General features: G+C 49.7%; 2 protein-coding genes across 2 annotated transcripts; one reads left to right on the forward strand and one right to left on the reverse strand.

Annotated features, from left to right (window-relative positions):
• The first annotated feature begins 7,616 nt into the window (after positions 1 to 7,616).
• On the forward strand, positions 7,617 to 10,562 carry LOC123079937 (patellin-3). The gene is made up of 4 exons (XM_044502767.1): positions 7,617 to 9,005; positions 9,443 to 9,567; positions 9,668 to 9,809; positions 9,912 to 10,562. Exons 1-4 carry the CDS (start codon positions 7,788 to 7,790, stop codon positions 10,188 to 10,190), a joined length of 1,764 nt encoding a protein of 587 aa, XP_044358702.1. The 5' UTR covers positions 7,617 to 7,787; the 3' UTR covers positions 10,191 to 10,562.
• A 3,555-nt stretch (positions 10,563 to 14,117) lies between these two features.
• Positions 14,118 to 16,959, reverse strand: LOC123079938 (5'-3' exonuclease). The gene is made up of 6 exons (XM_044502768.1): positions 16,527 to 16,959; positions 16,319 to 16,450; positions 15,975 to 16,209; positions 15,644 to 15,866; positions 15,269 to 15,385; positions 14,118 to 14,571 (listed from the first exon to the last, which is right to left on the reverse strand). The coding sequence occupies exons 1-5, from the start codon at positions 16,884 to 16,886 to the stop codon at positions 15,283 to 15,285; spliced, it is 1,053 nt and encodes a 350-aa protein (XP_044358703.1). The 5' UTR covers positions 16,887 to 16,959; the 3' UTR covers positions 14,118 to 14,571; positions 15,269 to 15,282.
• Positions 16,960 to 22,239: the final 5,280 nt, after the last annotated feature.

Raw genomic sequence — 22,239 nt, forward strand, 5'->3', positions numbered from 1 at the left:
GATTTGATAGATATAATATGCATGTGCTTGCTGCTCCTACTTGCAATTATTATGAGAGAGGAACTCCATCTCCGCCTCTCCATGTTTCCAATACGATAAAATTGCAAGAAACTGCTTATGCTATGTATTGGCCTTTACTATGTGTGCATGAATTGTTCTTTTATGACATGCCGATGCATAGGAAGAGAGTTAGACTTTGTCATTGCATGATATATGTTACTTTGTGCTCACTACTAAATCACAAATCATTGTTAATTAAAATTGGCTTTGATATACCTTGGGATCCGGGTGGATCCATTACTTGAGCACTATATGCCTAGCTTAATGGCTTTAAAGAAAGCGCTGCCAGGGAGACAACCCGAAAGTTTTAGAGAGTCATTTATTTCTGTTGTGTGCTTTTATAAAATTTAAAAACAAAAAAATAAAGAGGGGAACCTAAAACTTTTTCAAAAAGAAAAGCGAAAGTAAGAAAGACGGGCATTGTTAAAGTGGGAGCTAGCCTTGAACTTTGTTCATCCTCACGGAAACTTTGTGACCCTTTATTACAGAAACTTTTCAACAAAAATAATTATCCCCTTGTAAAAATCCATTGCATCATAAAAATAATGTGCCAAGATTTGCCTTTAGGATGTTTACATTGCTTGTTGGTTTGTGCGGTGCAAAACATAAACTTTGGCTGTAGTGCGTGATTTTACATTTTTTACTGGAACGTCAAACGGTTCTGAAACTTTTTGCACTGTCTTTCTATACAAATTGTTTGTTTTTCCTAATTGTTTCAGAATTTTTGGAGTACCATAGGTATGGTGAATGTTCAGATTACTACAGACTGTCCTGTTTAAGACAGATTCTGTTTTTGATGCATTGTTTTGCTTGTTTTGATGAAACTATCGATTTCTATCAGTGGATTAAGCCATGAAAAAGTTATATTACAGTAGCTACAGTGCAAAAACAAAATATTAATTGGTTTGCAACAGTACTTAGAGTAGTGATTTGCTTTATTATACTAACGGATCTTACCAAACTTTTTGTTAAGTTTTGTGTGGATGAAGTGATCAAAGATCGAGGAGGTCTCGATATGAGGAGAAGGAGGAGAGGCAAGAGTTCAAGCTTGGGGATGCCCAAGGCACCCCAAGTAAATATTCAAGGAGACTCAAGCGTCTAAGCTTGGGGATGCCCCGGAAGGCATCCCATCTTTCTTCAACAAGTATCGGTATGTTTTCGGTTTCGTTTCATTCATGTGATATGTGCAAATCTTGGAGCGCCTTTTGCATTTAGTTTTCACTTTTCTTTGATGCACCATGCTGGTATGAGATAGTCCATGGTTGATTTATAGAATGCTCATTGCACTTCACTTATATCTTTTGAGTATGGCTTTATAGAATGCTTCATGTGCTTCACTTATATCATTTGAAGTTTGGATTGCCTGTTTCTCTTCACATAGAAAACCACCATTTGTAGAATGCTCTTTTTCTTCACTTATATTTGTTAGAGCGTGGGCATATATTTTGTAGAAAGAATTAAACTCTCTTGCTTCACTTATATCTATTTAGAGAGTTGACAGGAACTGGTCATTCATATGGTTAGTCATAAAATCCTACATAAAACTTGTAGATCACTGAACATGATATGTTTGATTCCTTGCAAGCGATATAAAGATGGTGATATTAGAGTCATTCTAGTGGGTAGTTGTGGATTGTAGAAATACTTGTGTTGAAGTTTGTGATTCCCGTAGCATGCACGTATGGTGAACCGTTATGTAACAAAGTTGGAGCATGAGGTATTTATTGATTGTCTTCCTTATGAGTGGCGGTCGGGGACGAGCGATGGTCTTTTCCTACCAATCTATCCCCCTAGGAGAATGCGCGTAGTACTTTGTTTCAATGACTAATAGATTTTTGCAATAAGTATGTGAGTTCTTTATGACTAATGTTGAGTCCATGGATTATACGCACTCTCACCCTTCCATCATTGCTAGCCTCTTCGGTACCGTGCATTGCCCTTTCTCACCTCGAGAGTTGGTGCAAACTTCGCCGGTGCATCCAAACCCCGTGATACGATACGCTCTATCACACATAAGCCTCCTTATATCTTCCTCAAAACAGCCACCATACCTACCTATCATGGCATTTCCATAGCCATTCCGAGATATATTGCCATGCAACTTCCATCATCATCATATACATGACTTGAGCATTCATTGTCATATTGCTTTGCATGATCGTAAGATAGCTAGCATGATGTTTTCATGGCTTGTCCGTTTTTTGATGTCATTGCTACGCTAGATCATTACACATCCCGGTACACCGCCGGAGGCATTCATATAGAGTCATATCTTTGTTCTAGTATCGAGTTGTAATATTGAGTTGTAAGTAAATAAAAGTGTGATGATCATCATTATTAGAACATTGTCCCATGTGAGGTTATCAAAATAAAAGTGGCCAAAGAAGCCCCCCCCCCAAAAAAAAGAGAGGCCAAAGAAGCCTAAAAAAAGAGAGAGAAAAATTAAAAAAATGAACGAAAAGAGAGAAGGGGCAATGTTACTATCCTTTTACCACACTTGTGCTTCAGAGTAGCACCATGTTCTTCATATAGAGAGTCTCTTGAGTTATCACTTTCATATACTAGTGGGAATTTTCATTATAGAACTTGGCTTGTATATTCCGATGATGGGCTTCCTCAAATGCCCGAGGTCTTCATGAGCAAGCAAGTTGGATGCACACCCACTTAGTTTCCAGTTTGAGCTTCCATACACTTATAGCTCTTAGTGCATCCGTTGCATGGCAATCCCTACTCCTCGCATTGACATCAATTGATGGGCATCTCCATAGCCCGTTGATTAGCCGTGTCGATGTGAGACTTTCTCCCATTTTTGTCTTCTCCACACAACCTCCGCCATCATATTCTATTCCACCTATAGTGCTATGTCCATGGCTCATGCTCATGTATTGCGTGAAAGTTGAAAAGGTTTGAGAACGTCAAAAGTATGAAACAATTGCTTGGCTTGTCATCGAGGTTGTGCATGATTTGAATATTTTGTGTGGTGAAGATGGAGCATAGCCAGACCATATGATTTTGTAGGGATAACTTTCTTTGGCCATGTTATTTTGAAAAGACATGATTGCTTTATTAGTATGCTTGAAGTATTATTGTCTTAATGTCTAATGATAGACTATTGCTTTGAATCACTCGTGTCTTAATATTCATGCCATGATTAGATTATATGATCAAGAATATGCGAGGTAGCATTCCACATCAAAAATTATCTTTTTTATCATTTACCTACTCGAGGACGAGCAGGAATTAAGCTTGGGGATGTTGATACGTCTCCGTCGTATCTATAATTTTTGATTGTTCCATGCCAATATTATACAACTTTCATATACTTTTGGCAACTTTTTATACTATTTTTGGGACTAACATATTGATCCAGTGCCCAGTGTCAGTTCCTGTTTGTTGCATGTTTTTTGTTTGGCAGAAAATCCATATCAAACGGAGTCCAAACGGGATAAAAACTGACGGAGATTTTTTTGGAATATATGTGATTTTTGGGAAGAAGAATCAGTGCGAGACGATGCCCGAGGGGGCCACGAGGCAGGGGGCGCGCCCCGGGGGGGCGCCCCTGACCTTCGTGGCCACCCCATAAGGCGGTTGGTGCCCTTCTTTCGCCGCAAGAAAGCCAATATCCGGATAAAAATTGTGTTCAAATTTCAACCCAATCGGAGTTACGGATCTCCGGGAATATAAGAAACGGTGAAAGGCCAGAATCAGAGAGCGCAAAAAACAGAGAGAGACGGAGAGATAGATCCAATATCGGAGGGGCTCTCGCCCCTCCCATGCCATGGAAGCCAAGGACCAGAAGGGAAACCCTTCTCCCATCTAGGGAGAAGGTCAAGGAAGAAGAAGAAGAAGAAGAAGAAGAAGAAGGGGGGCTCTCTCCCCCTCTCTTCTGGTGGCGCTGGAATGCCACCGGGGCCATCATCGTCACCGCAATCTACACCAACACCTCCGTCATCTTCACCAACATCTTCATCACCTTCCCCCATCTATCTACAGCGGTCCACTCTCCCGTAACCCGCTGTACCCTCTACTTGAACATGGTGCTTTATGCTTCATATTATTATCCAATGATGTGTTGCCATCCTATGATGTCTGAGTAGATTTTCGTTGTCCTATCGGTAATTGGTGAATTGCTATGATTGGTTTAATTTGCTTGTGGTTATGTTGCTATCCTTTGGTGCCCATCATATGAGGGCGCGCGTTGATCACAGCATAGGGTTAGTTGTATGTTGATAGGACTATGTATTGGAGGGCAAGAGTGACAGAAGCTTCAACCTAGCATAGAAATTGATGCATACGGGATTGAAGGGGGACCAATATATCTTAATGCTATGGTTGGGTTTTACCTTAATGAAAGTTAGTAGTTGCGGATGCTTGCTAATAGTTCCAATCATAAGTGCATAGAATTCCAAGTCAGGGATGACATGCTAGCAATGGCCTCTCCCACATAAAACCTGCTATCGGTCTAGTAATGTAGTCAATTGCTTAGGGACAATTTCGCAACTCCTACCACCAATTTTCCACACTCGCTATACTAACTTTATTGCTTCTTTATCTAAACAGCCCCTACTTTTTATTTACGCTCTCTTTATTATCTTGCAAACCTATCCAAAAACACCTACAAAGTACTTCTAGTTTCATACTTGTTCAAGGTAAAGCGAACGTCAAGCGTGCGTAGAGTTGTATTGATGGTCGATAAAACTTGAGGGAATAATTGTTCTACCTTTAGCTCCTCGTTGGGTTCGACTCTTACTTATCGAAAGAGGCTACAATTGATCCCCTATACTTGTGGGCTATCACTTGTTGCTCAAAAAGGGCCCAGGGATGTGAATTTTATATTAATTCCTATAAGTTAGCTCATGAAAAAAAGGTATCAAGAAGTGTGATATGGTGCACACTTGTGGAACATGTGTAGAGACCACAAATGTTACTACAAAGTGGTTGTCCAGATCAGTACATGCAACATTGCGAGAAGACATTAGATTGCCTGGCTTAAGCTTCTCCATTTGAAGGTCAATCTTTGTCTGCTTTTCAAGTTGCTTCTTCTTCTCCTTTAGTTTATAGATTGCCTGGCATGTGTAATCCATGTCATGAGATTTCTGTCCATCCTGATAGTGAAACAACTTGGATACATCATCCATTAGCTAGTTGTACAGATTTCCCAAAGAATCAAGCTCCTTCTTCAGTTTTTTCCACCTCTCCCTTATGAGCATCATTGTCCTGGACTCTACCAAGGTTCTACTGATGATGCATATCCTTGAGCTTGGTTAAGCACCTTTGCAAAATTACAGGCCAACGGACATCTACCCACTGCACAACACCACAGTTCACAGCATCCTGAAAATTCAGTGACATAGTATTATTGTTAGCTAAATTCAGTGAAATTTTCGTAAGCTAAATTCAGTTACAAACAAATTCAGGTGCTAAATCCATACACATCAACACCACACCACCTCTGTACTACAATTACATTACCACAGTAACATACAGAACAACACTACCAAAAGTACAGTGACTAAAACAAACAACAAATTCAGTGTTCTGTTTCCACTATGCAGCACCAAATCAATCAAACAAATCACAAACTCTAAATCTTCTTACCTCAGTAGCACATCCTATGAATATCCCACCTGTGTTAGTGCCTTCAAAAGCCACAAGCTTGCCTGGCCTCTGCCTGTGCAGGATGCACTTAGGCTTAGATTCAACTACAAGCCCACAGAAACTTGGGTCCACCACAGTGTGAGGAGTTTGCTGTAGCAGCAACAAAAACATATATATGACATCAGCTCAAAGATATGAACTCAAATGAAAAAACAAATTATCTTCAAACCCTAACCATAATCCCAGCAGAGGAAATGACATGGCAGACTTATAAAGTACTCCATATGCATGATGCTGAACTTGCTCATCTCCTCGTCGGAGTTCTTGTCGGTGTTGGGCCACGACGGCATGCTAGCAGCGTTACCGTTGTGCGAGGAGAAGGAGAGGAGAGCAGAGAGTGAGCTCGAGGGAGAGTGAGAGACGGTGGGGAAAGGGCGAGCAGGTCGACTGACTTTGACCTGGTCTGACCAGGTGCGACCAAGCATTGGCACTAACAGGCACCAGGCGAGCGCCGTTAGCTGTTAGGGCGGCCGTCCACCTGACATGTGGGCCACTACTATTAGAAACTCACTTAAAATGGTCATCAACTCGACTTGGTAGTTTTTAGTCACAAAATTTAAAAAATGGTAGTTTCCGGTCACTTTTTTAAAAGTGGTAGTTTTGTGAGACGCATACCCCTATTTTTTGTCAAACATTCGATAAAGCCCACACCACAAGGACCATGCGACGCCACATGAAGATTTGAGACCAGGGATCAGTCATACACCATAAACATGGTTGAACCGGATCCGTGGACGAGCCACGGCGGAGAATTATGCATGATCAGCAAGATGGTCGACCCGAGTCTATTATCGTTGGCACACGGACCTCGCCACCACGCACCTCCAACTCCATCACCACAGAAGTTGACCACGATGACCCACACACACGCTGAAGAGTCCACTACCGCACCTGCGGTACGGAGCTTCCTGTATCTAGGGACCCCCCCCCCCCAGTTTGGCACATCCATGAAGAAACTTGTTGAGAGAGATTAGGTTAGGGAAAATGGAGTATCCACCAAATCTTCGGGAGGCTTCCTTTTATACGCCACGGGCTTCCTAATTTGGCCCACTGATCAACCGACATGGGGTGCTCGGCCGGCCCACCTGACCAGAAGAAGATGTGATGAGTGACCCACAATCCGGTATACCGTCAAGGTGCCCGGTAGGGTTTCTCCCCTCAGTTTGCCGATGAGACAAAATACTGGAGTATCACAAAGCTATGATTTTTCCAAACACAGTAGAGATGTAGATGCTCATACACACATACACTCACCTCTATGAATGACGCACGCACACCTTACTCTTATGAGCACCTCGAGAGGCTGAGCCGGCACATCATCTTGAGATTGATAAGATCGTCACAAACGCCTTCGTAATCAACGAAAACATTTTCTCCCACTAAACACACATCGCCAGAAGGCCTAGAATAAGTTTAGAAAAATGCAACCATCAATTTCAAGTTTAAGACTTGAATCCTGATGGGTTGCTTATGTCACAAGGAACTAACCATCCACTTCGCACAAAACTATGAATTTAAAGCCCCGAATTAGACATGTTGTATTGTTGTGTAATCAATGTATTTTGAAACGGAGGTAGTACGTAGTAATCCCTCCGTTCAAAAATAGATAACTCAACATTATATTAAAGTTAGTAGAAAGTTGAGTCATCTATTCTAGAACGAAGGGAGTAATACGCAGTCGCCGCTGATACCTCCGCCCCCGTCCATTTCATTTCCACTCGACACAAGAAAACAAATCATCCAGCAAGAAAGAAATCAGCGCAATTAACGCGTCATTAATTGGAACAAATCCGTTGCATGACGCGGGGCCCACGGGGGGCGCGCCACCTTCCTTGCTCTGGTTCGGTTCTCCTCTTCCGTCCGGCCAGCGCAAGAGCAAAGCTGGCCTCCCCACTCTGACAGCCTTGCTCCGCCTCCGCCCTCCGCCCCCTCCCTATATCTCTCCTCCCCAAACCCTAGTCCCAGCACAACACCCCAAGCTTTCTCTCTCTACCTCCCTCCCGTGCTCTCTCCCCCTCTCCCTCCTGCTCTATCTTTCTCACCGCAAAAGCTTGAAACACCCCGCGGAGATGGCAGAGGAGCCGCAGCCACAGGCCGCCGCCGCCCCCGCCGCCGCGGCCACGGAGGTGGTCGTCGCCGAGAAGGCGCCGGCGGAGGTGGAGAAGAAGGCCGAGGAGCCCGCGGCGGAGGCGGAGGCCGAGGAGACGGCCGCCGTTGCCGACGACGGGGGCGCCGTCGAGGCCACCGGCTCTTTCAAGGAGGAGAGCAACCTCGTCGCCGACCTGCCTGACCCGGAGAAGAAGGCGCTCGACGAGTTCAAGGAGCTGATCGTCGCCGCGCTCGCCGCCGGTGAGTTCAATCTGCCCCCTCCCCCGCCGCCGCCGAAGGCCAAGACTGAGGCCGCCGCAGAGGAGACCAAGACGGAGGCGCCGGCCAAGGAGGAGGCCAAGACCGAGGAGCCGGCCAAGGCGGAAGAACCAGCCAAGGAGGAGCCCAAGGCTGAAGAGCCGGCCAAGGCCGAGGCGGCAGCGGCGGAGCCAGCAGCCGAGGAGCCCAAGGCCGTGGTCGCTGCCGAGGCAGCAGCCGAGGAGCCGGCCAAGGAGGAACCCAAGGCCGAGGAGGCCAAGCCGGCCGAGCCAAAGAAGGAGGAGGAAGCAGTCGTGGTCGCCGAGGAGGGCACCAAGACGGCGGAACCGGTCGAGGAGGCCGCCGCCGCCGCCACCACCACAGAGCAGGCAGCGGCGCCGGAACCGGAGGCGGAGGCAGCCGCGCCCGAGCCGGTGTTCATCTGGGGCGTGCCGCTGGTGGGCGACGACGAGCGCACGGACGCGGTGCTGCTCAAGTTCCTGCGCGCGCGGGAGTTCAAGGTGAAGGAGGCGATGGCGATGCTCCGGTCCGCCGTGCTGTGGCGGAAGCGCTTCGGCATCGAGTCGCTCCTGGAGGCCGACCTGGCCTTCCCGGAGCTGGAGAAGGTGGTGTTCTACCGCGGCGCCGACCGGGAGGGCCACCCGGTGTGCTACAACGTGTACGGCGAGTTCCAGGACAAGGAGGTGTACGAGAAGGCGTTCGGCGACGAGGAGAAGCGCGAGCGGTTCCTCAAGTGGCGCATCCAGCTGCTGGAGCGCGGCATCCTGTCGCAGCTGGACTTCGCGCCCAGCGGCATCTGCTCCATGGTGCAGGTCACCGACCTCAAGAACTCGCCGCCCATGCTCGGCAAGCACCGCGCCGTCACCCGCCAGGCCGTCGCCCTGCTCCAGGACAACTACCCCGAGTTCATCGCCAAGAAGGTAACGCTCCTCTCCGGCATTGAATTACTCACAGCTGCAGCAGTGATTGTGATCCAACATTGTGGCAGTGCGCTTCAAAATTTAGCTGTAGCTAGCTGTTTGTGCCGAAGATTCAGTTTCTATCCGTTCACAGTTTAACGTTGGGAGCGAATGATTGAGCCCAAAGCATGTTCTTTGGGCACTGCGCTAAAGGGTAGACCTTTATGCTTTCAAATTTGAGTCCTGGCTTGAGTTGACTCATGTCTTTTGGCGTGGGCTTTAGTAATCATCATAGCTCAAATTGGGGGATCTTTCCTTTTGTTCATGCTTTTCCCAGTTTTGATATGATCAGGATTGGCCAAGTGGTAGCATTGGTTTACTGTGCCAAATTGTAGTTAATTACAGTAGTTTCAGTTGAATGGGATCATAAGTTTGGTTGGATCATGGTATGTATGCAGGTGTTCATCAACGTGCCATGGTGGTATCTCGCTGCCAACAAAATGATGAGCCCTTTCCTCACCCAGCGCACCAAGAGCAAGTTCGTGTTCGCCAGCCAGGCCAAGTCCCCTGAGACCCTTTTCAGGTACTGTCCACAATATACATTCAGTGATTTCCACTTCTATTGTTTGATCGTGGAGGGACTGTGTTCTCAATTGGTGTTCAACTCCTTCAACAAAATTCAGATACATCGCGCCGGAGCAAGTCCCCGTCCAATTCGGAGGCCTCTTCAAGGAAGATGACCCTGATTTCACAACCTCTGACTCTGTCACCGAGCTCACCATCAAAGCTTCTTCCAAAGAAACCATTGAGATCCCTGTCACCGAGGTTTGGCATCCTTTCCTTTGCATTCTGAATCAGTGCTTGCTTATGAAATCCTCCGATGCATCGATCATTCAAACTTATATAATTGTCCATCTGCCATTGTAGAACTCAACGATTGTATGGGAGCTCCGGGTGCTCGGCTGGGAGGTCAGCCACGGCGCGGAGTTCACCCCCGACGCTGAGGGCGCGTACACGGTCATCGTGCAGAAGACAAGGAAGGTCCCCGCGAATGAGGAGCCCATCATGAAGGGCAGCTTCAAGGCCGGCGAGGCCGGCAAGATCGTGCTCACGGTCAGCAACGCCGCGTCGAAGAAGAAGAAGCTCCTCTACAGATCCAAGGTGAAGTGCAGCACCGGCGAGTCCGTTGAGGCCGACATTCCATGACCACCATTGGAGTCAGTCCCTGATGATGATAGAAGAAGAAGAAGAAGAAGAAGATAAACCGCCTTTTTGGTTTTTGTTCTTTGATTCCATTGGTTTTGTGGTTTTTGGTTCGCATTCCCGCATTTGTTTAATTATTAAAATTAAAAACCCAAAGTGAGCTTGATTTTGTGACGGTACAGTAGTTGGGAGAGGAAGGTTGGTATGGATGGGATGATATAATGGCATCGTGATGGTTGTTGAGGGTAGGGCAAGAGGAGAAAAATGGATGATACAATCTGCTGCTGCTCTGTAAATTTGTCTGTACATTGTTGCAATCGCTGGCTGGATCCTCATGGACATGTTATATTTAGAAGTACCTGCTGCCATCATTCATTCATCAATCCCATGTTACTCTCGTTACGTGCGGTTCGTCCCCTCATTTCCGCTGCCTCTTGTTGTTCGTTAGAGGAAGCAGTTGCGCCCTCTCCTTGTACGTCCGGATCCGCGTTGCTCATTTCCAGCAAGGCAGGATCTGTGGCGAAGTTATTGGTGTGGCTCAACAACTCCGGACAATCTGGCGCCGAGGCGATCATGGGACATGTTTTCTCCCAAAATTCACTGCTCAGCGTTTCTGGGGATGAAAAGGACGCCATTTGTAACACGACGTTGTTGGCAGTACATCACATACCTGGGCAGCCTGGGCTGAGGAGAAAGCAAGCGGCGGCAAGAGGGTGGGACAAGGCTGCAGGCCGAATTAAGAAGGAGAAGAAAGCGTTTGGTGCTCCCCTCCCCTGCTACTGTACTGTCACGAAATGATGGGGGCATAAACTAATCGTGGGTGGGAAGAACATCCATCTATCATCCAGCGGGGGCGGAGGAGCCGGCCCGGTTCCAAGGCAGTCACCGTGTCGTGTCCCCCGAAACAACCCGCGGAAACCGAAGGGAAAAACGACGCCGAAGGCCCAACCCCAGCTGTGTCGCGGAATAAACAAACGGTGCGGCGCGCACTGTGCAGTCGCCTTTCCCTTTGACCACGGCGGCAGCGGCCAGTAAAATACCCGAGGCAAGGACCAAAAGGGCACGCAGCCCCTCCTCCTCCTCAGGTCATGTCCGTCCGTCCTCACCATGGGCAGGGCCGGCCATGTGCCGCTTTGTATAGTCGAATTTCTTTCTTGTGACTGTAGCAACTTTCATCGAAGGACGGGAGGGGAGGGCTTTGGTGCATTTTTGGCACTGACGCGCTGTGATTACTGCTCTTTGCATGCCCGGCAAAGGGCTTTGGCAAACAAAGGCGAGCAAGACATAGGGCCCGTTTTGGTTGCGGCTTGGCGACGATCCTCTCTACTAGGCGGTGTCATGGACGGACGGACGGACATGCACCAATGTCGTGTGTGACGATCGCGTGCCACATTTATTCAGGGCCACCGGGACGTGTCGCCCTCCGCCTCCATATGCGGATGCCAGATTGTTGCCATGGCCGAAGATCGGATGGCTGGTTAAATGCCACTACTCGTGGCAGGCGGGAGGCAAATTTATTTCGACCTCGTGCTATCGGTGTTGTCTTGTCCGGTGCTGCCTGGTTGGGTCGCGGGGCAGGGTTAAATGCCACTACTCCGGAACTATTTACCGACCTTCATCTTGCCGCCTTGCCCATGGCGATGAGGACACGGGCACGCGTGCTTGGCTGTCGGAGCCGTGGGCTTGCTTCATTGTCGGGGCGAGGCCGCCGTGAACCAGCCCAGTGCAGTTCCATGCCATAGGCCAATTCCAGAGGCAAAATTACTACTCCCTCCTTCCATTTATATAGGGTCTAATCGTTTTTCGAGGCTAACTTTGATCAAGTTTCCATCTATATAGGGTCTAATCGTTTTTCGAGGCTAACTTTGATCAAGTGTTAGAGCAATAATATATGACATGCAAGTTACACGAAGCATACCGTCAAATTCGTATGTGAAAGCAGCTTCCAATGATATAATTTTCACATTATACATCTCATGTATTATTAGTTTTATCAATAGTCAAAGGCTGTCTTGAAAAACACATTAGGACCTATATAGATGGAAGTAGGGAATAGAAATATAAAAATGATGGTCCCTGCAGCCGCCGGCAGGGCTGGCTGAGTGAGCACGACGAGCTCCAGGGCAGCGGGGCATGGCTCCACGCTCCGAAACTTTCTGTTCGCTGCGTCAGTCACTCTGCTTGGCCTGCGTGGCCATGTCGTTCCAGAGCGAGTGGGGGCCGTGTATGCATTTGTGCTTGGATCTTCAAGTTCCTAGTGGGCGAGAGATCGAGGGAAGCGATCAGCGATGATCGATCACGTTGGGAGGACGAACGCGGTACACGGATCGCTCCCTAGTAGTCGAGTCCCTGCGCTACTAATTTGTCCCCGTGCATCGCGTTCGGGGTCCCCGCCGTGAGCGCATCATTCGTGCATGTAGTTGGAATGGACCGGTCCGGACTGGGCTCCTCCCGGTGGGTGCCCGGGACCAAGCCGGAACCGGCCGGGGCCATCGGCCATGGAGCACGCCGCTCGTACACCACCGTGCACGCGTGCTGCTCCACCGTATCCGGGGAGTAGACGTAGATGTGTGGGAGTTGGGAGGGAGGGACCGTAGACTGTAACTCCACAAGGAAGCGTGAACTGCACTGCACGGCTTCCCGTTGCGCTCGTCACTTCCCGGTTCGCCGCTCACCTCGCGCGCCGCGCACGCGCCAGGCCTGCGCGATCGGAGGAAAACGCAGGAGCAGACGAGACGTGGGGGCCGGGTGGGTATCATGTGGTCACCCTCCTCCCGACCGCGTGACAAGGGCGACGGCGTTTGGATCGACCGGCGCCACGACGGCGGATGCCGCAGGTCCGGCCAAAACCTTGGCCGGAACGGCGCGCCGATGCCCCGACGTGGCACCGCAGATCACGCGCAGCGCGCGGCGGGGCAGGACCCAGCAGGAGTGCAACAGCCAACATGGCGGACACCCATGTGCGGCGAACCCCATCGCCATCGGATTCCTTGGATCGGGACCAGCCCAACAGCGGCCCGCCCGTGGTACTGCTGCGAGAATGAACTGATCAGGCGGGAGCGGCGTAGCTCGGGGTGACTAGGGCTTAGCGCTCCGTCCAATCTTTGGATCTTTATATATATCGACGTGAAAAAACAACGTAGTAGGGCAGAGAGAATAGAACACGACACATGCACACATGCTGAGATGAAGGTGAGCGTACGAGCTTTCCGATTATTAAGCACTGGCTAGAGCACGTTTTGGGTCAGCCATATCTGCCGTGCCGTCAGGATCCGAAGAGCCAGGACACTCGCAGATAAGATGAAGGAAAGTGTAAAAAGCTACTCGTATGCAGTGAAGATCGGAGTGTGAATGAATGAAATCCAAAGTGCAGCACTCCTCCAGTATCTGGGGAACCGGGAAAAGCGCTGCTAGCTCACTCCAGTAATCATGTTTGCTGAAACCAGCTGCAAACCATAACAAATTCCCTGGTCGGTAACAGTATAGTGTTGGTAGGTCATTTTATGCCGGAGCAGAGCACCATGGAGAAACATGAAGGGGAAAACAGACAGCATTCTGAAACAGATCCTGTCTTACTCTACTGCCTCAGAAGGTCAAGTAGCTGAACCAGTGACCCTTCAGCCTCAGCTAGATTCTTTAGAACGGGGTAGCATTTGAATCCGTTCCTAGGCTGGACCTTGGATTCCATTTCGATGGCAACGGTCGCAAGACCGATGCTCCACCGTCCGCGCTGCCGTTTTTTGGAGCCTTTGCACATGTCAGGAGCGATCAAGTCCCGGAGATCCACAGGCCCAGGCCATGCTTTTCGAGGGAGCAAGATGCTCTTTCCGAATCATTCCATAGCTTCCCGTTCCCGCGGGCCCGTCGTGAAATTCTCCATTATCAAACTGAATCAATCAATCAACGAAAGAAAAAGCTACGTACTACTACTACAAACAAGCAGAGCAGATTTATCATACGCAGTCTAGCCTGGTGGTCATCCGATGCCACAACAAAGCCTCGCTAGATTTGGCCAGCGTCCCACGAAGCGAGACCAACACACGCAGTATTCAATTAGCAGCAGCGAGTAGTAGCATCCGAGGATTACATTACATCAGATCAGATCAGATCAGATCTCTGCCTGCAGATGCTCTCCCTTCTTGAATTGAATCTTTGTTGGCTCCTTTAAGATATGCTACTAGCATGACAAAAAAGCTGAGATAGCATGTCCGGTGCCCGTCTTCGGGTGAGACGATGGGTCACTGTGACGCTGCACACGTACTAGTACTGGCCTGCTCCTGGACCACATCTCCGCATCTTGTAGCCAGCATCACCTTCTCGTTCGACGAGATGAAAGCAGCGTGGGTTGGTTAGACACGGTCTCTGCTCGTTCCAGCTCTGAAACCTAGAATTGCCATAAACACACACTGAGTAATGCCAGTATAACCGAAACCACACAACAGTTCGTTCCACAAGGACACTGTTTCCTGACATGTTTGCAGCCTGAACGACTCTGGAAACCAACAATAATAGTTTGAGTGCCTGTGCTGCAAACTGTGATAACATTAAAGGCCCTCCTGTTAAATGATACTCCCTCCGTCCCTAAATATTTGTCTTTTTAGAGATTTCAAATGGACTACCACATACGGATATATATAGGCATATTTTAAAGTGTAGATTCACTCATTTTGCTTCGTATGCAGTCACTTGTTGAAATCTCTAGAAAAACAAATATTTAAGAACGGAGGGAGTAGACAGCAACCGGCAGCTACCAGAATTCTCAGAACAACTTCCTACTCAGTTCATACAACAATGTACTACTCTCAGTTTGTTCCAGGACATCAAAAGAGACTCCCCAAGCTTTCCTGCTTGCAGCCAAGGTGCTTATGATTGTACGACTAAATTTATGCATTAAATGACCATTCCAAGAACACTTCAATTTCAGTATATTACAAGCAATGATCTGTGACAAAAATACTCTTACCAAGAAACTTGTCAATAGACTGCCTCATCTAACTATTGAAACCCTTTTTTTAACTGATAGTCTGATGGTAAATAGAGCTTGAGAGGAAGAAGCAGAATTGGTGCCATATTCTTTTTACCTGCCATTTAGCTTCTATCCTTTGCTGAATTTAAGAATGAAGTCAGATAACACACTGGTGTCATTACAAGTGTCCCTCGCTGATAACCATCTGTCATCAAGCTGAACATTTACATCCCTGTTTGAGGAGAAAGTAGCGACTCATTTTTTCAAACCCCACCAAGAATTCAGTTCAACATTATTGTAAAGACATATCGATAAGACTGTAACCATACTTCCAGTATGCTACTACATTTGCACACTTGCTTGGTAAAGAAATAGAAGGCAAGCGCCATGCCCTAATAGTACATGAAGCTATTTACTGTATATATGTGCCAAGATATGGATATGATCAAATGTAAAGTTTTGCTTGCATGTTGTTTTAAAAACTTCATACCTCTTCAAGCTGAGAACTTCATAGTTTTTCCGCAAGTAATCTGCATGCTTGACTAGAACATCCTGGGCATACTCCTTGCCTACCGTTCTAACTGCAGCTGTATTAAGTAGGTTTTCTAATGAACCATGTTTGTTCAGTAGTTTCACTGCAGTCTTGCGACCAAAACCAGGAGCCAGGTGCTGGATTCCGGGAACACCATCCGCTTCATCACCCATAAAGCATCCTACACAACATAACTTCTAATTGATAAGTTGAAAAGGTAAAACCCGACTGCAAGTAATGAAAACAAAAAATGAACAGTTGCAGATTATTGTACAAGATATATACTCACTGAGGCTCAAATCTACAGTTGGATCGCACTTGTATTGTGCAACATAATGCCTCAGCGTATAAAAGGACCATCGGCCAATCTCAGGAATGGGCATAACTAACTGAACATCTTCAGATATCAACTGCTTGAAGTCCTTGTCTGGTGAGGCAATGACAACTCTATAACCTTTCTGTAATACTTGCTCTGTCAAGGTAGCCACTACATCATCTGCCTCGTATCCATCGACTTGCACAACCTGAGTTTGCCGCTCACAAAAGCATTAGGATCAGAAAGAATTGTGACAAAGAGAGCATTGTGGATTGCGCAATTAACACAACTGTGTCTGTCATCTCTGGTCCACCCACCGGAACATTGCACTCGCGGAGCACGTCAACCACGCGTGAATCGGCACCGGTGCCTACGCCGCGAGTCCGGTGCGCTTTGTAGGACGGCAGCAGCCGCCTCCGGTACTCGTTCCCGCCTGCCCCATCAAAGACCTAGCACATCGAGGTAGAATTAAGAATTCACTGAAAACACAAAACAACTCCTATGTGGGGTCTGGGGTGTACTCACAGCGACAACGGGGTCGCGGAGGCTGACGTGCGTGAAGAAGAGCGCGAGCCAGCGCGCGAAGGCGCTGAGGCTACGCTGGGATCCGCGGAAGCATATCGGGTTGACGTCGAGGAAGAACACCCGGCCCTTTGAGGGCCTCGCCGGGGCGTCGCCTCTGCCCGCCAGGTGTTTGCGGGAATGCCTCGCAGACGGCGGGGGCGGCGGGCTGGAGATCGCAGAGGTTGAAGGGGAGGAAACCGTCGAGGGAGATGCGCGGAGTCGTATGGGACGGTACCTAAGGGGTGCTGCTGCCGCGGCGGCGGCGACCGGAGCTATCGCCGACGCGGGGACCGTGCCCACGGCGGGCAGCGGCAATGGCATGGTGCTGGATTCGGTGGGAAGGGGATGTGGGGGTTGCGGATGTGGATAAGGGGCCGAAAGAAACTGAAAACGCTGTTCGGATTTTGCGAAAGCCCATCTAACATATGGGCTAAAATGGTCCTGTTGCAGTTTCAAATGTGGTGAGCTTAGGCCGTCCCATCTTAACAAAGTGGATATTTCTTTCTTTTTTAAAAAAAAGTGGACATTTGGAGCGAGTAATGTTTTTTCTAGTTATCTGGAAAAAAATATTCTCTAGACTATTTTTTTGAAAGTATTCTCTTGCTGATGAAGCACTCTAGTCTTTCATAGACAAGCCGAATCGCATAAAGTTAACTCTTGACACGGTGTGTGATTAATCCTTTTTTAGGGTAATCAATTCGGTGTTTCTGAGCATCTTCAGCCACGCCCCCAACAGCCTCACAAGGTTTTTTTTAACGCCGACGCCTAAAAATCGGCTCAGTCACGCCCCAGAATCTCATTTAGCGCCGGTTTGGGCCGAAATAATAGCCGGCGAACCCGAGCCGAACCCAAGTGCCCGGGGGTCGCCGGCCGAAGCGAAAAGGGGCGTGGGGCCGCTCTGTCGGCGAGAGGAGGCCATTTTTCCGCCGTTTTCCCCCGCTTTCCCACTCGGCTTTCCTCCCATTCTCTATTCCTCCCGCCAATCTCCTCCTCCCCTCCAGTCGGCCGCCATGCCGCCGAAGAAGTACGCGGCCCCCGCGCCGCGATGGATGCCGCCGCCGCCACCACCCAGCCGAAGCAGAGGAAGCGGAGGGCGCCGCCGTCCAAGCCCCCGGGCATGTCTAACGCCGACTAGAAGGCAGAAGTTCAGCGCCGGGAGGCTCTCACCACCGACCGGCGGAACAGGGCCAACGCCAAGAAGGCCCGGGACAGGGCGGCGCTCGCGGCTGCGGCGGTGGCAGAGCAGGCGGATCGCGCGGCCGAAGAAGCCGAGGCGGCTCACTCGGGGATGTTGAATCCACCCGGCGGCCACGGCCCCTACGCGTCCTGGAGCCAGCAAAGCGTTGGGTTTCCGGCCGGCTTCTCGGCGTCGCCACAACCCTGGGGCTGCACGCCGTCGCCGGGCTACGCCGACGGCGATGCGGACGGCTGGTTCAACCCCAACATCACCTTCCCACATGGTCACCCGGCCCAGCGCACGCCCTCGTCCGCCTTCGTCGGCGTGTAATACCCCCGATACACCTACTCGCCGCCAGCCGTAGCAGCCTACCCGACGCCACCTCTCTGCTGTGGCGCGCTGCTGTTCTCATAAGCCTTCTCGTTGCATCTCGGCGACACCGACGCGACGGAGGCTGACATGGACGACATCATCACGACCGGCTCGGCCGTCGCCGCCGCCTCCCCCGGGTTCACTGTCCAAGTTGATACAATGGACCTCAACGGCGACATGGACGGCGAGCTCGACTACGGCGTGGAGGAGCCAGAGGAGGAGGAGGAGGAGCCGGTGCCTGCTCCGACGAGGAAAGGGAAGAAGAAGAAGCGAGCGGCCAGGACCGGCGAGCCGCGCGTCAAGTGGGCGTCCAAGGAGGACGAGTGCCTCGCCGAAGCGTGGGAAGTCGTCTGCCTCGACCCGATCACCGGCACGAACTAGAGCGTCGACACGTATTGGGAGTGCATCAAGGCCGAGTTCGACGAGCGCAAGCTCATCGACCCCTACTTCAAAGGCGTCTACATGCAGCGCGGCTCGAAGGCTATGGCGAACCATTGGGGGCTCATCCAAATGGCATGCAACAAATGGCATGGGATGGTCGAGGAGATATCGGCTCGCCCGGAGAGCGGCGCTAGCATCGAGGGTCAGGTATGGCATGCCGGTCTCTACCATTTCTTTTCGCCATGTGCATCGCCGACTGTTGTTCCTCGGCGCAGATGGTGTGGATGTTCGCCATGTATCGCCAGGATAGTAGCACCGACCAAGATTTCAAGTACCTCCACGTCTTCCCCAGATCGAGAAGTGCGAGAAGTGGGCAAAAGTCCGGCGCACCCTCGCCAAGGCCAAAGAGACGTATAGGCCGGACACGCCGACGCCGGACGCCCGAACGGCAACAAAAGGGCCAAGACGGGGAAACACACCGAGTCGGCCACCGCGCGTGTGCAAGAGTCCATCGAGCATTGCCTCGCCGACGCCCAGACCCGGGCCGCCCAGCGGGAAGAGAAAATCGAGGCGCGGTGGTCGGCGTTGATGACAAACAGCGCCGTCAAGCTCGACCTGCTCCAGACCAACGTCGCCGCGAATAAGAGGAACACCGACCTGGCTTTCCTGATGGGGGGCATGGACATGCTCCGGAGCGACGACGAGCAGCTCAAGGCATGGTACCTGGTGGAGCGTGGCCTCATCCTGAACCAGATGCCGTCGACCGCGGCGCCAACTCCCACGCCGACGCCAACGCCGCCGCCAAACCCGAGCGATGATGCCTCGACGATGCTCAGCACAGAAGCCGCGCCGACGCCGACCAGCCCTCGCACGCCGACTCCTTCGACGCTGGAGGCCGACACCGCCGTTTGATGCATTGCCTACGCGTCCGTCTTTCCTTTTGCACGCCGAACTTTAGCAAGGTGATCGCTGAACTGTGGCGCTGATCGCCGGATTTGTGGCGTTTTTTGGGTGGGGGAATGGACCAAGTTTGAATTTGTGACGCCTTGGAGGCCGCACCTGGGGACGTGGCTGGGACCTAAATCGCCCCCAGGACCTAAAAATCGCTGGGCGAGCGGCCGAAAGAGCACCGGCCTATGTCGGGGGCGAACGAGTGGAGATGCTCTCTCACAAAGTAAAGCTCCACTACACACCTGGGGCCGATTCACCGCCGTGCTGTATATATTCGTTCCTCCAACCCGACGATTCGCAAGGGTCACAGCAAATGTACTCCCGTGGTGAGAACGACCGGAAGTTCGGCGACGACGCGTGAGCTTGCACATCAACGAATATCTCCCTTTATTTTTAGGAAATCCAAGGAATATCTCCATTCGCCGGCGAATGATAGCATGTTACTTTGCTTCATCCCCTCGTCCGAATTGACTTCTCTTTAGCATCTGGAGTATTAAACAAAAAAAAAGTTGTACAGCCTGAAGTATTGGACGAGTTCATTACTGCGAATTAACCATAATAAAGTTGCCATCAGACTATGAGACGCGACGAGCCTGCAACTCAGTCGCAGAGGATCGACCCTGAACGTACGTCTCCACACATGGCACGTAATTTTGTTCTTTTGGCCGAAAGTACATATGAGTTCATGTCCATTTCGAAAAAAAAATCAAAATATGTACCGTGCTTAATCACTGCTTGCTTTGGGATCCTCTTTTCGCATGTGAGTTTCTTGGTCCCTTCACGTCTGTGTTAATTTGGACCGGCGGTGCCTTTTTCAAAAGACCAAAAGAAGAAAATGGACCGGCAGGGTCAACTCCTCGACGCTCTCGTACGAGCAGCGGGAAAGAAAAGGGTGCAAACTCCTAAACTGACGAATAAACTCTGTTTAAGAAATTTACATCTTTATTTTGGACCATCTATTAAAGTTGCTTTTTTGAACCATTAATTTGGATCATCTGTTGGAGTTGAGCTTTTTCGGAGCTTCAAAACACATTTTTTGGCGGTTCAAATTTTACATCTCCTTTTTGGACCGCCAAATTTTGGACCATCTATTGGAGATGTTCTTAGACATCCGAAACTTGTCTTTTTATGCCACGAGCTCCTCGAATGTCGAAACTTCACAAAATTTTGCACGAAGTTCACGCTTAGAAGCATCCTGCACTAAAAAAAAATGAATTTTTTAAACTTTTTTCTATTTCAAATCGCGGTACTATTCATGCTCGGGCTCATGTGAGCCGGGGTACCAAATCGCCGCTCTCCCGGCAGTGCCTTTTTCAAAAGACAAAAAAAAGGACCAGCAGGGTCAACTCCTCGACCCTCTCGTACGAGGGGCGGGAAAGAAAAAGGTGCAGACTCCTAAACTGACGAATAGTAATATCGACAGACATTGATCGTATTCTCGCTGTCGAGCGCCGCAAATCGGCCGACCATCGCGACGTCGCTGGCGAACATTATCTAGCTGGGTAGTACTAGGATTCCAAATGAGTGTGCGTAAGACAGATCCCCACACAGACAGACATCATCATATAATTATGCTTCTACTAGATATCACGTCACATGGCAGCCGGTTATTTTGGTGACACGCTAGCATACGATGACACGCCAGTTGAGCTGTGGCGTCGTGGGTCTAGCTGGGGAGGAGAGAAGGTATCCCCTTTGTAGTCGATCGTGCTGGGCGGCCGCCGCGGCCAGCGATTCCGCATTGAGCTTGAGGATGTGGTGCTGGCGACCGCATTGATTGCCCTTTCTCACCTCCAGAGTTGGTGCAAACTTCGCCAGTGCATCCAAACCCCGTAATATGATACACTCAATCACACATAGGCCTCCTTATATCTTCCTCAAAACAGCCACCATACCTACCTATTATGGCATTTTCATAGCCATTCCGAGATATATTGCCATGCAACTTCCATCATCATCATATACATGACTTGAACATTCATTGGCATATTGCTTTGCATGATCATATAGCTGACACAGTATTTGTGGCTCAGTCACCGTTCATCATTATCATACATATTCCAAAGCCCTCAACCACTTTCTCATTCCAAATATGTCCAAAACCCAAAGTCAAACTCGGCCCCACCGATTTGATCTATCCGGCGCTGAGGGAGTCCTGGACTAGGGAGTCCTCGGGTGTCCGGACTATTTAATATGGGCCGGACTGATGGGCCGTGAAGATACAAGGAGGAAGACCTTCCCCCGTGTCTGGTTAGGACTCTCCTATGCGTGGACGGCAAGATTGGTGTCTGTATATGTAATTTCCTTCCTCCACAAACCGACCCTGTACAACCCTAGGCCCCTCCTGTGTGTATATAAACCGGAGGGTTTAGTCCGTAGAGGCTATCATAATTTACATAGGCTAGACGGCTAGGGTTTAGCCATTACGATCTCGGGGTAGATCAACTCTTGTAACCCCTATACTCACCAAAGAGAATCAAGCAGGACGTAGGGTTTTACCTCCATTAAGAGGGCCCGAACCTGGGTAAACATCGTGTCCCCTTTGTCCTTTGTTACCTTCGATCCTCAGACACACAGTTTGGGACCCCCTACCTGAGATCGGCCGGCTTTGACACCGACATTGGTGCTTTCATTGAGAGTTCCTTTGTGTTGTCGATAGAAAGATCGATGGCTCGCCTTGTCATTAATGACGATATTACTTCTGGAAGGACCCTAACTCCAGGACAGGTCCTCCAGCTCGGCGGTTTTACCATGGGCGCTCGCTCGGCCGTTAAGCCAACGGCGGCCCCCACA

The sequence above is a fragment of the Triticum aestivum genome, chromosome 3D, assembly GCF_018294505.1.
Source record: "Triticum aestivum cultivar Chinese Spring chromosome 3D, IWGSC CS RefSeq v2.1, whole genome shotgun sequence".
Taxonomy (NCBI): domain Eukaryota; kingdom Viridiplantae; phylum Streptophyta; class Magnoliopsida; order Poales; family Poaceae; genus Triticum; species Triticum aestivum.